Here is a 17,994-nt window from a genome sequence, read left to right as displayed (position 1 = left end):
GGGCAGAGCCCGCTAGGGCGAGGTGGGAAGGAGGGGTGGGGCGTGTTGCGAAGCTCACGGCCAGCGGTGGATTATCCGGGACACTTTGCGCCTGGGGGCTGCGAAGTGAGCGAGGAGGACAAGGGCATGCTCAGTGGTGGCGGCGGTGATGCGGCCCTTTCCAACGCCGCGGCGCGGGGGCAAGTGGAGGCCGTGCGGCAGCTCCTGGAAGCCGGTGCTGATCCCAACAGACTCAACCGCTTCGGGAGGCGCCCGATCCAGGTAGCTGGGGGCCCCGGGCCTCGCCGTCAGGGGGCGCACAAACACGGCACCGCGGCCTCCGTGGGAAGCGGCTGGGGACTGAGATCTCCACCGACTTAGACCTCTGTCTCTCTTGCTCTAGTATTCAGCTCAGGTGTAAAGCAGGTTTTCACCCACAAAAAATTTTAAAGAAAGGTATTGGAAACCCCACTACTTGTTTGGTTTTCTTTTTAATGGGGGGAAAAAGACCAATATCCCCTCTCCCATTTCATAAGAGATGCAAGGGATAGGTTCAATTGGAGAGGAAAGGGGAAGAGGAGAGGTTATTTGGGGAGGAGAACTGTTTTGTCTTATCTGTTTGTCTTTCAACAAACAGCGATCAACTTTCAACGATAAGAGATAATTAAATTACAAGGTACACAATTTGGACTGAATTTAAGGAATCATACAAAATCACGGCACATGAAAAAACAATCACCCTGAATCTTTAAGCTGTGATGTGAAATTTTGTATTCTTTCCTCATACAGACGAATTGAATACAAAGAAAAAAGACAGGATTTCTCAACCACAATACTTAATTCCTTTTATGTAAGCAGTGTCTCTTGAGTGTTACATAAGAAAAAAATGTGCTTCTATATATTTTTATTTAGTTATACTGAATGCTTGGATTACATAAGCATTGCTGCAGCTTTGTTAAATGGCAAAGGGCCTTCATAAATAGTCTCTTCATTGTTAAAATTCATTTATTCAATATGTTTAACTATTAATCCCACTTTAATTAGTGCTAAATATATTTTTTAATTTCTTTAAAATATAAGGTAATGTTTTGTGTTTTATTGTTGACTATTATGGTCATATTTAGTATTCACCTCACAATCACCTTCCAGAACCAAGCCGTTATTAAGGAATCTTGTTAATTGTGTAGATTTTAAAGAAGATATGTATTCATTCATTTTGAATTCATAGAAAATATTGGAAGAAATGACGGATTGTTTAAAGCAGCAACAATATGTAAAGTAGCTCTTAAAGACTTCAAATTATATTAATTGTAGAAAGAGGTTTGTCGTTTTTAATTCACCATATTCTGAGATATTAAGAACCACTTTTCCGCCTCTTCTCTATGTATGAAATGCCCTTTACTTCACTAATAGAAATCATATCATGGTTTCTAAGGGAGGAAATAGATGTTTTTAATATCCATGAAACAAACAAAAAATTTTTGCATACTATCTTTTGATTCCGTGGTACATTTTAAAACATAAACTCACAAGAACATATAACAACATTTTGTATATTTAATTATCAAAAATTATTTTATTATATATGGAATCTAAAAAAAATGGTTCTGAAGAACGTAGGGGCAGGACAGGAATAAAGACGCAGATGCAGAGAATGAACTTGAGGACACGGGGAGGGGGAAGGGGAAGCTGGGACGAAGTGAAAGAGTGGCATGGACATATATACACTACCAAATGTAAAATAGATAGCTAGTGGGAAGCAGCCACATAGCACAGGGAGATCAGCTCGGTGCTTTGGTGCTTTGTGACCACCTAGTGGGGTGGGATAGGGAGGGTGGGAGGGAGACGAAAGAAGGAGGAGATATGGGGATATATGTATATATATAGCTGACTCACTTTGTTATAAAGCAGAAACTAACACACCATTGTAAAGCAATTATACTCCAATAAAGATGTTTAAAAAAATAAAATAATGGAAATCGGAAACTTGAATGGATAAACATTAAGAAATTTGTTTTATTGTTAAAATGAGAAGGTAAATACTTGCATAATGTACATGTACATAAATGGATACTATAGGATTACTGCTCCAAAACATCCTTTTTCTAAATTATGCATTGCTCTGATGTGACTGCTAAGATCCAAGCTCTTTTTTAGATAGCGAAATGTTTACTATTCAACATTATAAAATCCTGTACAATGTAAATATAGTGTTTATTTTACATTACCTCAAATATATTATCCTCTAAATGTTAGCCTTTATCTATAATGTTAAATATTAAAAGTGGTGAACCATTCATTAAAAACAATTTGTTTTCATCATCTTATAAAACTATGCATGACTTTACTTTTTCCCTTTTATCTCCAATTTTGGCTCCAATTGTGGGACTGTATTCCCTTTATGAGCAGAGACATATATAACAGTGAAAAGCAAATGCCTTCCACAGGGGATTTACTGCAAGAACTAAACAAAGTAAACCTTGTTTTAGACTTAGTTGTTTCTTATTTTCTCTCCTAAAGCACTGCTCTGACTTCTAAAATAAATATATCAGCTGACTGCCTAGTAAATTTTTTAGACTGGGATTATGGCTGGGGTAGAGGAAAGAAAAAGGAAAATAATTAAGACTTTAAAAGTCTTAACTCCACCCATAAATCATTTAACAAAATAGACTCCCCTGTTTCAATGGAAATTTTAAAGAAATCTCCCACAACGGCGATAAGCAGTTTATCATCAGCTCTTTCTTGTCTTCCCACGTTTGGAGAATAAAATGGAACTAATTAGGGCTGAGTAGAGTATAATTGGGGCTGGGGCCGGGGGTTGGGGGGGATGGTATTGCGTCAGCAAATGAAGCTTAACTAGACTCCTGAGGCTTGTAAGAGTCTCTGGATCATGAATAGGTATTTCTTTGAGAAGACTCTACCTGCCCCCACCCCGGTCCTGACCGCTCTGCTCTCTCCGGCAGGTCATGATGATGGGCAGCGCCCGCGTGGCCGAGCTGCTGCTGCTCCACGGTGCGGACCCCAACTGCGCAGACCCCGCCACCCTCACCCGACCCGTGCACGACGCCGCCCGGGAGGGCTTCCTGGACACGTTGGTGGCGCTGCACCGAGCCGGGGCGCGGCTGGACGTGCGCGACGCTTGGGGCCGCCTGCCCGTGGACCTGGCTGAGGAGCGGGGCCACCGCGACGTCGCCCGCTACCTGCGCGCGGCCGAGGGGGACTGATGGCGCTTGCACACAGCCGCCCCAAACGATTTTTCTTTTCTCTCCAGTTCCTCACCCCAACTTAGTTCAATGAGGTCTGCAAACGTGGAGCGGCGGAAGTCTTCCTGGGCGACCTGATTCCCCGCAGGGAAGGAGGGGCAGACCGGGAAGAAATTTTTTTTCTCTTTTTTTCTCTGGATGCAGCCCTCGACACTCACCGTGAAGTGAAACGCAGAGAGGTGGGGCAAATGGATTTCCAGCGAGATCTAGGAGCCGAATGTGGAATTCCCAGGTTTATTTTTCAGGGTTTTCTGGCGAAAAGTGGCACATGAAGAAATCCGCGAAGGAACCCAAGCGCTGCGAATCTTCACACAAAAGATGCTGGGGCGGAGTGGGAGGCGGCGGTGACTGGCATTCGGGTGGGAGGCAGGTGATAACGTTCGCCCCATTGACCTTGAAGGACCCCCCCCCCCTTTAAGCCCCTACGTCAGGCGTTAGGCCCTGGGGATATGAGGGCAAAGCTGAAGACGGAGGACCAAGCAATGATGACGGTCGTCGTGAGCTCTTTCTTTACAAGCTGCACGGAGCAGAGCAGGTCACGTGCAAAACGCTCCATACTGGAAGCCTTGGGGACTCGCGCCCAGCTACACCGGATAGTGACGGAGAAGAGAGGACCCGGAAGCCATCTCGAACTTGCCTGCTTATTCTAAAGTCCCCAGGGCAAGGTGGTTCTGAACAGCTCTCCGAAAGGGGCGCTCGTTTGCTGTTGTTAAATCAAGGCGAGATTCTTGCGGCGTTCCAGCAGTCCGCGCACAGACTGAAGTCGGGGATTGTAGCGAGAGCAACTGTAGGTAGGCAGTTAACTGTAACGATTTGTTTAATCTATGAACGGTAGGATACAGAGAGCCCCCTGTAAATTGCCACTTGAAAAGATTTCGTGATATTTTGTACTTCTGGGTGGTTCTTCAATAGCAGTCTTACTTACGGAGACTTTAAATAACAAAGTAACTCGTGGCCCTTGGGAAAGAGGTGAGGAAGAACTACAGCTTTTACACGAAGCTATGGCACAGTAGCAACGCCCAGATTGCTTTGATCCTTAACCTATTTATTTCTCTGTTAAATTTTCTGTTTCCTTTACTACAGTCTCAGGGGTCAAACAATGAAATATTACAAATGTATTTTAGAAGATCCATGCACTTACCCAGTAAATTATCTCAGGATATTTCCCAACGCGTTGCTAAGAGTAGATTGAATATAAAACTGTCGAAAATATATGATGATGGCTCGCGGAATGTCTTAATATCTGCTGAACAAACTAAAGGTGTACTGTTGGGGATTTAATTTCCAGTGTTGCTTGATACATTACAGCATTGGAATAACTGATATTTCACTGTTTTAATGTAAAAAAAATTGAGATTGGACTCCAAGATTTTGGCTTAAAACATGATTCCATTCCTAATTTAAAGAAATTGTGGAATCTGATGACAACCTGATATTAAGGGAAACTAAATCAAGAAAATGTGGTTGGGTACTATAGGGTTCTGTGAGATCCACAGCCATATATATATTATATATATATTATATATATATTTGGCAAATATATATATATATTCGGCAAATATATATATCTATATATTTGGCAAAACCAAAACATCATACATTATTGGAAAATCAAGTACCACCTGGTTGCACTGAAATAGTAATTTATGAATACATGTAAAAGTAAATTCAGATTTCAAATCCACCTGGTAGGCAGATTTGGTCAATGTGTTTTATCAGCAGCACAAGAAGTATATACTGTTAAATCTGTTTAAGATTTCACTTTGAAGGATACATGCAAGCAAATATAGCTCTATATACATGAGCCCTGCTTCTGGCTCTATTTTACAATTACAGAAAAATATACGTGTTAATTTCTGTATCTAAATCTAAAATATTACCAAGGTTTGTACACATCTTACTACCTGACCTTCATTGCAAGATCTGGAAGTGAAATAAATTCAGAATTCAATAATGTATTCATTTGGCCTCATTTTTATATTTCCTTTTTCAGCCGAGTGAATGGATGAGAAAACAAGGATGATTTACTATGAAAGCAAAACCTATTTAAAATTTCCTGTGTTCTAATGGCTAAAATTAGTAATTTCAGATATAAGGAATGAAAAATAGATTCAAACGGAGAGCTCAAGATCCATACAGTTCCAAATGGCTTTGGGAAAGTGTGTTCATAGGAATGCTTTATTATATTTTATTTCTATATTATGACAAAAGCAATATGAATATGGTGTCCAGGACCAAATTAGTTCATTTTATGAAGCTAGGTAACTGACCTTCAGCAAATAAATAAAACTAATTTAACTTAGACCAACCACATTGAGATTCTATATTGTCCTTCCTTTTATGGGAAATGTTAAAAACAAACTACTTGTGTGTTAATATGTAGTAGTGAATAGGGATTTTTTTTACCACCTCTGCAAGTATCAATTATTTTTTAAAAAACAAATGCTTATTTTCCTTTTATGCTTTATCAGAGGCTGATTATTTTTATGATAGGGTATAATTTTTCCAACGTTCAAGACGTTGCCACTCTACCAAAAGAAAAGAAAAAAGAGCAAGTAGAAGTAGTCATCTTCAAAAATGATAGAAATAATCTTGGAAGCACTCTTGTGGACTGCCTTCTGAAACAAATGCAAAAGCTGGTGTCATCTACAGTCATCTTCTTAGCAGACTAAGAAGTCTGCTTTGGTATTTATGTCAGCAGCTAATCATAACCAAAATCTGACATGACTACTAAGTTTTCACTATCAACAAACTATTTCATTATCTTGTGAAAACTTGAAAAATAAATTTTAGGTTGGCATAATTTCACAGTGTTCAATTACCAAGCTTAAAAAGATGGAAACGGGGAGAAATAAGTAAGAAAATAAGAACATTTTAATTTTAAAAATTACTTGAAGGAGCAACAAGAGTTGAATCACAATACTTTCAATATCTTCTCCTGTTCTATTTATAATCCCAGGGAAGAAAGAGGGAATGAAGCAGAGATAAATTAGGACTTGATTGGAAGGTAGAAAACCTGGGTTCTCGTATTAGTTCTTCAACTAATTTAATATATGACCTACAAAATCATGTGACATGATTAGCCCCAATTTCCTCATCTATAAAAGATGGGAGTTGGACTAGATTACTTTTAAGCTCCCTACCATCACTAAAGTTTTATCGCTTTATAAGTTTGTTGCATACATGACTGTAATGGGGTCTTATATTTTATTAGTAATGATTTTGCCACTTTGCTTGTCTGAGCCAAGAAAAGCTATATAAAGGAATAGAGAGAAGAGATGCATTTTTAAATTCTGGGGCCTTGTGGGGTGGGGGATCTCCATAAGCACCACCTCCACCAGTTAGTTGAGAAGTTACCAACAAGTTTGTGGAAACTAGCACAGAAAAGATGCTTTGCAAAATAAATATGTAGTTTAATTTTAAGCTCTTTCTTACTTTGTCTTACCTCTGGTTTTTTTTTTCTGTTGCATTTTACATTTCTCTCATGTGACTCATAGCCACCAAAAGAATTCACTTCTTTAAGTGAGATAAGCAGGTAGACCCAATAAATTTATTAAAATAATGCTGAAGTAGGTGTTTACAAACTAATGTAAATGCTCTGAAAGAAACAGTGTTTATTAAGTAAACATATAACAAGTGATACTGACCTAAATGGGGTTGGTATAGGAGTTGGAACCAAGAAAAAATGTTGGTGGCATTGGAAGGAATAGAAAGTGCAAAGGCACGAAATGCTAAAATATGTAGAAAAGTCATTAGAAGATGAATAACTCTCTGTAAATAGCTGCTGTGGAGTTTACAGACCCATTTCTAAAGGTCCGTTCTTTCTGGTTTGTTTCCATTGGATTCCATGAAGTTTTAGGTCCCTAAATGTTGCCTGGATGATAGTAGGAACCAGCTGGTCAGGGAAGAGCTCTGTATCACCTCAATATCAATACATGTTGATTTATATTACTGTGATTAATATGTAATCCATGCCAGTTACATATTATTTCATTAGTAGCACTGGCTTCAAAGCAGAATTTCCAGTATTACATAATTAACAAAGGGGTAATATATACAAGTTACCATTTCTATAAAGTATTTGTTTCCTTTATGCAAGGAATGCTATTAAAGTCTGAGTAAGGAATTCAAGAGGCCAAAAAGGACTCCTACCATTTGTAAAAGCTGATCCTGAGAAAAGTTTTATAGAAAATCAAGACAGTAGGGAATGAGCAGTTTCCCATTATTTCAGGCCTGGGAATATTTCACAAGCCCCACCAGCATGTAGACCATAAGCAGTTTGTTTTGGTTTTATTTGATTAATTCTGTTAAACTACTGATCCATCTTCCATAAAACACCACCATGCCTCTCCTCCTTCTATTCCTTTTGTTACTTTCTTTTCATCTCATTCTCTGCCCTCCTGAAATGGCTGACTTGTATTATAATTTGAAGTTTGAAATCAATATAAACCAAAGATTTTTCTGGGGGAAAAAAACTATGAAGATGATACACAGACTGTCTCACAGACATCTACGTTTTATTGGAAATTTACAAAGGAACCCCAAACACCTGTTAATGCCCTTCTCATTCAGAAGCCCCTGACATTAGACCTCCAGTAGATCTATAGAGTCAGTGCTGGCACATAAAATGTTTTACAACAGAGTTAAAGTGAAAACTTTAAGACCAATTACAGTAATTAAACCATGGCTCATTTCCCTTTCAAATTTGGCCTTCTCCCAAAATGCATAATCTATTTGTCTATCTTCTCTTTGGAATACTCTATATTATGAAAGGATTGGTGCTACTTCCTTTGAACCCTTTCTTGTGTGACCTCAGGGTCTCCATTGCATTTTAACCAAACGCCACTCTACCTTCTTCTCACTTTACAAATTTCTTCATCTCCTTGCCTTAGCTGAAAACTGGGTCTCCCTGAGAATTCCACTTTCTTCTGACCAGATAATAGTTACTGAGCTGTGGATAAGAGTGGGAGTCAGAACCAGTCATGAGTGTCTGCTGTTTGGGTGGCTTTCAGTATAGTCCTAAACCAGATAGGTAAAGGTTATTCATTGTTCTTCAGTTTTCACTCATCTCATAGTATAAATAATTGCATTTTGTTTTCCTTATCAAATTAAGTTGTAAATAATTTCAGTGTATGTCATTATGTATTTTATAATATGTTTATAAGAGATAACATATAAACATAAAACAGTAAACATTTTTTCTGTTCACAAAGCCACAGATAAGTCAACAGATTATGACAACACACAGAGTTTTCTTCTGAAGGGTGAATGTTGGAAATATTTATATCCAATGGCTTCTCATTCTGTGGGTTATGAGTACTAAGCTCTATCACCTTTCCTAGGGCACAGCAGTACCCTGTACAGTCTCCTATATCTGCTCCCAATATGCCACCTTAGAGTTATAAGCTATAAATTTGCCTAAAATATTTTGTCATCCTCTACTACTCTCTAATGTCTAGACTGCCTTGGACAGTTAGAGATATCATATATGGATCCATTCCAGAGCTGCAGGAGCCTTTTGATCTGTTTAAATCCCACCTTGAACAGAAGAATTTAATGTCATCCCCTTTCTAGGGAAAAATTACGTGACATTTCATTTTACATTCACCCTCAGGTATTTATTATGTCTGTACAATGATGGTGCTGTCCCCATCAGTCATTTGAGACCAACATATAGGGAAGTTGTTCTCAACCCTGGCTCTCAATCATTCATGTTCTAAATTTTGAATTCACTGACCAACTTCAGGACTACAAAATTAGAATCTCTAGTTTTGGAGCCAAAAATTTCCATAGTTGTTACTCTAAAATTCTTGTTCATGGTAAACTTTCAAACAGTACAGAAAGTAAACAGAATTACTATCTCCTGAAACCTCCCTATCCACCATTCTCACTATCTAGGAGTAACCACTATTTTTGAAAACTTTTAATCAACTTCCCAGAAATATAGGTACACATAATTGTAAACAGCCCTGCCCCAACACACACATTTAGGAAACCATTCTGCAACTTGTTTTTTTTTTTGATAGTAGATCTTTGACAACTTGCATTAGGAAATAAAGATGCACTTCATTTTTTGTATAGCTGCATAGTTTTGTATTTTATGGATAAACCCAAATTTTTTAAAACCAGTCTCTTATTAACAAACATAAAAATTATTTCCTTTTTTTTTGCTACTACATATGCTGCTATAAAGAAACTTCTTTTCATCCTTGTATGAGCAATCTGTATCAATTTATAGAAGTGATATTGCTGAGGCTAAAGGTACATCTGTCTCTTTTTCTCTCACACAAACACACACATACCGTATATGTCTGCACATATGTGTGTGTAAAATCTTTCCATACTTATGTGTGTATATATATGTGTGTATGTGTATATCTTCAATAATATATATACACGTATATGTGCATATATACTTTTCATACTTAGATGAGTTATAGGAGTGGAACTGCTGAGTCAAAGGGTAATACATATATACACGCATATGTAATATGTATTTTTTTCCATACATATATACACACTACATAAAAGTATACATATTTCCATACATCTATTTATGTATGTGTATATTTGCATACATAAACTCAGTGGAATTGCTGAGTCAAAGGGTATGTATATGCACATACAGTTTTAATAAATACTGTAAAGTTGCCTTCCAAAATGAATGTACCAAGTTACAATAGTATGTAAGAAGACTGTTTTCTGACAACTTTGCCAATGTTATCACTCTTTTTATTTTTGCCACACCTGTAGGTATATGTCAGTGTTTTTGTTACATTCCTTTACTAACCAGTAAAATTGAATATATTTTCATAATTTTTTAACCATTTGACTATTTGAATATCCTCTACTCTAAACTGCCCATTATATTATTTGCTAACTTTTCTACTGGGTTATTTTTTTACTCATTTATACATTTATATATTCTAGAAGTTAATATTTTATATGTGTTCAAATAATAGTTTTAAAATCTTCTAGTGTTTTGTGTCTTATACCTTTGGGGTTTTTAGTTTGAGCATGTGCAATACTAGGGAAGTTTCTCACAGAATTTTGATAATCAAGAGATACCTGAGGGAAAAAGCTAGTGTCCTAGGACATCACAGCTAGAGGGTAGTTGGGTGGCATGGCACAGACAAGGTATTAGTAAAATGCCCTCTCCTATCTCTGGCTGTGGGATGAATTTGCTGATCCAAAATAGAAAATCATTTTAAAAAATAGAAAATAATTTTCCTCCATTCAAAAACTCAGCTGCCAAGTCAGTTTTTAGGCCAAAGGAAGAGAGCAAATAAAAGCTCCGACATTCAATGATCCTCTTTCTGCAAAAATGACCCATCAATATTTCACTTCCTATTGACTCTGTTTAGCACAACAGAAAGGGCACAAGGCTTTCAGTCCAAAGACCTTCTTAATGATTCCAGCCCTGGCACTTGCTGGCTATAAAGTATCTAAGATTTGAGTGCCTCTAGGCCTCAGTCTTCTCACCTGTAAAGTAGGGTAGTAATCCCAAATTCAAAGAGCCGCTGTGAGGATAAGTAATACAAGCGAAAGTGTGCACAAATAACACTGATCAGCTCTTGATCATACTCTTCTTGAAGAACACAAAGCCAAAGTTATCTGGAATTCCAAACGTGTTTGGAATGCCACAAATTAGTTGTGTTGCTAAAGATTCATCTTCATAATTGTATTTTGCTTAGTCTAATATTAAAATTAGATAGAATTCCCCTGCATACCACAACTAACAAAACACAGGTGTTGGGTAGCAGGGGAAAACCAAGATGGAATTTAAGTTTGAGTTTTAAATTTTATATTCTTTGAACACAGAGCTTACTGTATAGTCATCTTACTCAGTGCTCTTACTCAAATGGCATTCCTCTGAAGTGGGTAACTACCCTTATCCCCAGAACAAGTTTGGGCGGACAGGAAATGGTTATAGGTTAAGCTATACAGGCCCAATCAATACAGAAAGATCACAGAATGTAAACTTGGTTGGGAAACTGAGGCTCAGCAGACCTTTCAGGCATAATAGGATAATGTGAGGTTTAATTTTATGTGTCAACTTGGCTAGGCTGTGGTACCCAATTGTTTGGTCAAATACCAGTCAAGTTATTGCTGTAAAGGTATTTTTTAGATATAATTAACATTTAAATCCATAGATTTTAAATAAAGCAGATTATCTTCATAATCTGTGTGGGCCTCATCCAATTAGTTGAAGGCCTTAAGTGAAAAGAGGTTGCCCAAGGAAGAAAGAATTCTGTCTCCAGGCTGCCTTCTGACTCAAAACTGCAACATCAACTCCTCCATGGGTCTCCAGCCTGCCTACTTGTCTTGCAGACTTCAGACTTGCCAGCCCCACAACTGGGTAAGCCAATTCCTTAAAATAAATCATACAAGCACGTGCGCGCGTGCACACACACACACACACACACACACACACACACACAATTGGTTTTGTCTCTAGAGAACCCTGACTAATAATTTCAAGAAATGTGTAATACAGGTTTTCTCACCCTCCCGCACCATGGTTTACTGCCACAGCTGGTAACTCTGCCTGGGTCCAGGAAACCCTTCTCTCTTCCACTTCTCCAGAGTCCTTAAATGATACTGTGCTGAAACTGGGCAGCATTTCCCCTCCAGGATGCTTTCTCTGATCCCCCACCTCCTAAAGTACCCCTCTTCTGTTTGCCATAAAATGAAATCCCCTCACTATAATTGTATGTTTTTACTAGTCCATCTCTCTCCTATGAGGTTTATTTTGGGGGTGGTGGTGGAGGAGGGGAATCATAGGTGTGGTGCAAGACAGAGCAAGACCGGCCTTCCACGGAGTTTACATACTAACTACTGACAGACAAACAAGTAAACAATTACTAATGATAACTTCTGTATGGTAAGTGCTTTAGGGGAAAAAAAAATACGGTGCCTGGAGGAAGAGTCTCTGAGGGGGGCGGGGGGGGCGGATATACCTGAGAAGCGCCCTGAAGGAGTAGGAGCTAGCCTTGTGAAGAGCCAGAAAGCGCATTCATTCTGTCACAGTGGAGCAGCAAGCAGCCTCAGCATGGAGCCTGGGTGTTCCGTAAATTCTGAGGGAGTCCTACAGGAGAGGGGAGAAGTGCATTTGTAAAAGTTATTAAGAGTGGCTATTTAAGCCTGGTCCCTAAGTCTCACTTCAGCCGGCGGGTCAGGAGGCTACATCCTGTGCGGAGGTGAGGGACGGGAAGTGGAAGCAGCCTGCGTGCCGCTGGACCAGGTCTCTCAGTTACAGTACGGTGGCTTGCACCATCCAAGCCTCACTTGCCTCCTCCAGATAGTGAGAGGCTTGGCGTCTGTCTCGCTACGGATCCACTCCTGCAGCTCGGCCAGTTGGCTCGGCCACAAGTAAAAGAAGCCACTTCGAGGCGGGCCACCTTTCAGGCTCCGAAGGCTGGGCCTAGTCCCACATCCTCTCTTACACGCCGGGCCGGCCAGGCCGCGCCTCCAGCCCGCGAGGCTCTCGGCCCATCGAGACTGACTTCAGGCCCGGGAAGTTGGGGCATCGGGTCAGCACCGCCCGCCTGAAAGAGGCGTCCTGGGCTCGACCACTCGCCTTCGGGGGAGCCGGCGAACCAGCGCCAAAGCTCCATCCAGCCCGACAGCCGGAACCCGTCAGTCTGCACTCTGGAACCCGGCTCCTGCGTGTCCTCAGACCGCCTCGGTGTCCTCGACTCACCCCTCCTTTATGCGGCTCTTCCCTTTCCTTCCCTCGCTTTTCCTGTGCCGAGTGGACCCCAGCAGCGCGGGGGGGCGGGGGGTATCCATAAAGAAAGGGTCAGTGATGTGGAAGAAAAGAGGGGGAAGAGGGAGGAGGGGAGGAGAGAGGAAAGGGACCACGCTGAAGAGTCAGGCAGCAAGAGGGAAGGGTGTCGGAGCGCCGGGCGGAAGGAGGAGGAGGAGGCTGCGGGAGGAACGACCAGTGGACGCGGGGACAACGGGAGAGCGGGGAGCAGCCGTGGGGGAGGGGAGCACCGCCGCAGGAGGAAAGAGGAAGAAGCGTTCAGATGCTTCTCTGAGCGGGATGTTAAAACCGAAAATAAAAATTGCCTGGTGAATGGACTGCCGGCCTAGCCCAGAGCCCTCCTTAACGCGGGAGCAGGCAGGGGAAGGGGCGCGCCGATCCAGCAGGGGTTGGGGTTCGGCTCCGCCTACCTGGTCCGGCGCGGGGCCCGCCGCTGCAGCGGCGCCAGCGCCACGCAGTGTCCAGATGTCGCAGCAGTTTCCTTTAATTTCGCTCGTTTCCCAAATCGAGAAGTGGAGCATAGCGCCATTTCTTTAAAAACTGACATCCAGCCTCCTGAATGGCGGATAGACCCATGAGATAAATTTGCTTTTTTTTTTTTCTTTCTTTTTCTCTTCTAAATAATCCGGTTTGGAGAAAGGAAGAATCCCCAGCGTGGGGAGCGAGGAATAAAGGAAGGGGGACAGGGAAGCAGGGACGCGAGCTGGACCGCGGCGGTTCCTGATATGGCAGGGTCAGGTGACGGATGTTGCGAGGGGGCGGGCTGCCTGGAGATGCGTTGTGGCGTCAGGACCTTGAGCTGTCACCGCGTGGGGCGCCCGCGCGGAGGGTGGGAAGGTGGCGGCGCGGGCGGGGGGGGGGGCGCGGACAGGGCGGGAAAGAGGAGGTGGGCGGGAGGGAGAAGAACCTAGGACGCTAGCTGCCCGCGCGCGCGCCTCCAGGCGCCTCAGCCCGCCTTTCCCGCGCGCGCTGGGCGCAGAACGGTTCTGGGCTCTGAGGAGGTGGGGGGCGAGCGGGCGCGCGCAGGGAGGGCGGGTGCGCGCGTGCGGGGCGGGGATGGGCTGGGGGCGGCGCGTGGGTCTCAGTTTGCTATCGGGGGGCGGGCGCCGAGCTGCCTACCTCTGAAGTCAAAAGGCGGCGCAGCGGCCGCCGAACTCGGCGGCGGCAAGAACATGGTGCGCCGACTCTTGATCACAGTGCGGATTCGGCGCGCGTACGGCCCGCCGCGAGTCAGGGCTTTCGTCGTGCAGATCGCGCGGCCAGCGCGTGAGTGGGCAGCGCCGGTCGTGCGGGCCGCTGCGGACCTCGTGCTGATGCTAGTGAGGAGCCAGCGCAGAGCGCAGCAACCGCATCCTAGACCAGGTAGGAAAGGCCTCGAAAATCCCGGGCGCAGTCGGCCCTTGGGTGATTTTGTTTGATGTAAGCTAATACACAGATAAATCATCTCCAGACGAGGTTGGAGGAGGTTGTTTCGGCGTGGGTGGAGGCTCCTTCCACTTTCTCTCCATACGGGTTACAGTTACTTAGAGGTGCTGTTCTCCCAGTATGTGGAGCCCGGAGCCGCCTTCACACACCTCCTTAATCCCTTGAAACTCTGGGGGAAACCGGGAGATTCTAAACCCACTTTAGAAGTCAGTCACTCCTGAATTTCCTGAGTGGGAATCAGTAAACACACACACACACACACACACACACAAGGTGTATTTCTAAGGCACTTTATTGCGCCCTGGAGGAAAGTATCACTAACGGTCTTAGTTTTCTGGAGGCCGCCTTTTTCCTCCCCAGTCTTCCTGCCTCGTCAACCCTCCCTCCTTCCAGTAGTGGAGGACGTTTGAGGGTGCGGGCTCGCACAGAGTTTGACTTCCCGAAATAGTAACATTGATCTTGATCGAAGGATCAGTAACTGCTAAGAGGAGCAATCACTTGCTTGTGCAGTCAGTGGAGAGTCAAACTTTCGCAGTGAGATGGAGGTTTCTTCTTTAGCGGCCTGGTATATCTAAGTACTTGGGACAATGCCCGTATGTTTAGCAGAAGGCAGAACTACAGTTGGGAGTCTAAGGATCGCACCGATCATATTTTAGTCATCTCAGGCCCCAATTAACAGGCCCCAAATGAGGCCTACTTCTTGAAAGACAGAATTCTAGGTAGTTTTGTCCTCACATAAGATAAATCTTTACATAGTCGATGTAATTTCCTATGACGAGGATAGTTGAAATATATATATATAGCTACAATATATAGAGTCCTAATTAGAACTTGGGTAATGAATCCAAAAACAATGGGGCTTCATTTTTGTGACCTTCCTTGTGGCATTATTTCCCCATGAATATGTGTTTTGAAAAAGCAAAGGTCAGCAGAGGGGGAATTATTTTTTATTGTAACGTTAATAGACTTTTTGACATGTAAATGTAAAACTGTTAACACTATCAGTGTTTAATCAGGTGCCTCAATTTCTATTGGCAAAAATCTACAAACAATTTATAGGAAAAATACACATTTTCTTTTTCATATTATTATTAAAGTTCAGGGGGTTTTTTGGAATTAGTAGAAGGAGCTTGTAAAGAATTTCAAGGCATGTTGCTGGTCTTGATTTCAGTTCATTTTAAAACATTAACAGGATCCTATTTTTTAAAACGGTGCTTTATCCGTACCAGCAAGCATTTAGCCACTATGATGTGTTTTTGAATATCTTAGTTTTTTAATATTATTCTCTATATAAAGTTATTTTATTTAAATTATTAAGTTGCATCCAAAACTCTATAGTAACAAAGTAGAAAAATTTAATCTATGTAAATACTGTAATTATGTGTTTTCTATTTTAGGAATACATAATATAATATTGTGATTATTTTAAGTTAGAGAAATATTCATTTTATATAAAAATATAAAAATGATAGATTCATTGAAGATAGCCATTTATTTCTTGTTATTTAGGTATAAATCAATTTTCAGGAATGAAAGTTATTTTTAAATGCATTGACTATATGAAAAGCCCAATTTTCAGCAAATATCTGAAGACAGAACACATGACTTAGATAGAATAGAATATGTTTTGAAAATATGTGCAATTCTCCAACTTCATATATGAAATTTTACACATATACAAACATCTGGAAGTATTAATTATAAGTGACATGTAATTATATATTTCACATTAATATATATTATGTCTATGGTTATACTGATTTAAGAATATATATGGGTGGTAATTATGTTGGGACTCATACAATTCCTTGAGAGCAATAGTGCTAAAAACTAACTTGTATGAATTATTTAATACTAATGCAGACCTGTAAGGTGTTATTATTTTAACATATTTTTAGAGTTTTGCAAACATGTTCATTATGACTTTTCTTATATAACTGGAAACTGTATATAATAAAATTCCACGTTACTAGTTTCTTATCCACACGTGCCTGATGAATTACGCTAATTGACTCATTACTTCTACCTTGGTGTGTTTACAAACTAGTCATATTTTTCTGAAATTAAATATTTATTTGTTTACTGTTATGTGGGAACTCTTAGGGTTTTTCCCCTCCTTTAACAGCATAGTGTCCTCTCAAGGTAAGCACTATACGGTTAGCATAAACCATTATTCCCAATGTGTACATGATCCCTAGCTTGTATTATGTTCTAAATGAACAATAATTCTTTCAGACATCAAGACTTAATATTCACTTACTTCTTTGGGGACTCTTGAATTTTAAAAAGTCCATTCTCATCCTAAGGTAACAACAACACAGCCTATTGCTGTCTATATCCAACAGTATTTTACAGGTCTGCTAATTACATGTTAGTTCATCACAAGTAACTAACACGGTAGGGTTAAGCTAAACCATTTTCCCAACATGTGAATGACACCTGATAGTAAAGTGATCTACATCATCTCAAAAATACCTTCTTAAAGGAAGGCTGAACATTTGGCCCAGTGTTTTTGCTCTTTTAAAACCTTTAGTACTTTTTGAGAAGCATGAGAATCTCACTTGCCCCAGTCCATCCTAAAACACCCTAGGCCAGAGAATCCCTCTCTCTGCTACAAAATCCAACCTCATAAAGAGTTTTTATGGTGCTTTATTTCTACAGTTTAAATAATGTAAACAATGGGTATAGTTTCATTTTCTAAACATAAAATTATAATATTGAATAGCTTTAAAAAAAACTACAGTTTTCTAAATTCTGATTTTCACATACCTGATGACTAATATTGTGTCTGTTTATTGACTGAAGATTAATGCACTTTCCTAAACACCTCACTGGCAAGAACATTTTTACATTATGTATCAAGAACTTGTAAAATATCCATATACTTTTATTCAGTTTTTCTATATGTAGGCATTATTTTAAGAAAGAAAGATTCTGACAAAGAGCAATACAAACAGATAAATAGTAGCAGGAAATTGAAAATTGCCTAAAATTCTAGCAATCACATTGTTAAATTATGTTCAATTATACCTATACTCTGGAATTATGGTCTGAAATATTTCAGCTGGAATGTAACAGACAATCATCATGTTTTTGGAGAATATTTAATAGAATGTAAAATTATTACATTATAAAGTTAGGTGATTTCCTTTTTTTTTTTTAAAGTAAGATTTAAAGCAATAAACAATTCTTATTCTTGCTTTTCCTCTCCGTCTCTCTCTGTTTCTCTCGTTCTTTCTCTACACATACACATACACACACACACACACACACAGCAATGTATCAGAATATCTATAGTGGCTTCCTCAGGATGGTTGGTGATCTTTATTTCTTCATTACACTTTTGTGTCTTCCAAAGTGCTATGACCATCACCAGTTTAAAAAAAAAAGTTATTTTCATACAGTACAGATGAACTAAGAGCTTACTTAGCGTTAGTTGGGGAAGGAGTGAGAAAGGGTGAGGAAAATAAGTTGTACACCGTATCCTATATAAGAAGGTGGCTTGAAGGTCTGGAGAAAGCCTGAGGAGGGTTCTGACTTCAGACTGTAGGGCACGCT

General features: G+C 40.6%; 1 protein-coding gene across 1 annotated transcript; it reads left to right on the top strand.

Annotated features, from left to right (window-relative positions):
- The first annotated feature begins 35 nt into the window (after window positions 1–35).
- CDKN2B (cyclin dependent kinase inhibitor 2B) lies at window positions 36–5,018 on the top strand. The gene is made up of 2 exons (XM_082843681.1): window positions 36–261; window positions 2,943–5,018. The coding sequence occupies exons 1-2, from the start codon at window positions 127–129 to the stop codon at window positions 3,201–3,203; spliced, it is 396 nt and encodes a 131-aa protein (XP_082699807.1). The 5' UTR covers window positions 36–126; the 3' UTR covers window positions 3,204–5,018.
- Window positions 5,019–17,994: the final 12,976 nt, after the last annotated feature.

Source organism: Leucopleurus acutus (assembly GCF_964270905.1).
Source record: "Leucopleurus acutus genome assembly, chromosome: 7".
NCBI lineage: Eukaryota > Metazoa > Chordata > Mammalia > Artiodactyla > Delphinidae > Leucopleurus > Leucopleurus acutus.
The sequence above is the reverse complement of the archived record's forward strand: the minus strand, read 5'-3'. Positions and strand labels throughout refer to the sequence as shown.

What these genes read in the sequence shown, in the direction of transcription:
- CDKN2B (XM_082843681.1), top strand. Translation starts at nt 127, where the DNA reads ATGCTCAGTGGTGGCGGCGGTGATGCGGCCCTTTCCAACGCCGCGGCG. An exon ending in TCGGGAGGCGCCCGATCCAG is followed by an intron (nt 262 to 2,942) that starts GTAGCTGGGGGC and finishes TCTCTCCGGCAG; the next exon opens with GTCATGATGATGGGCAGCGC.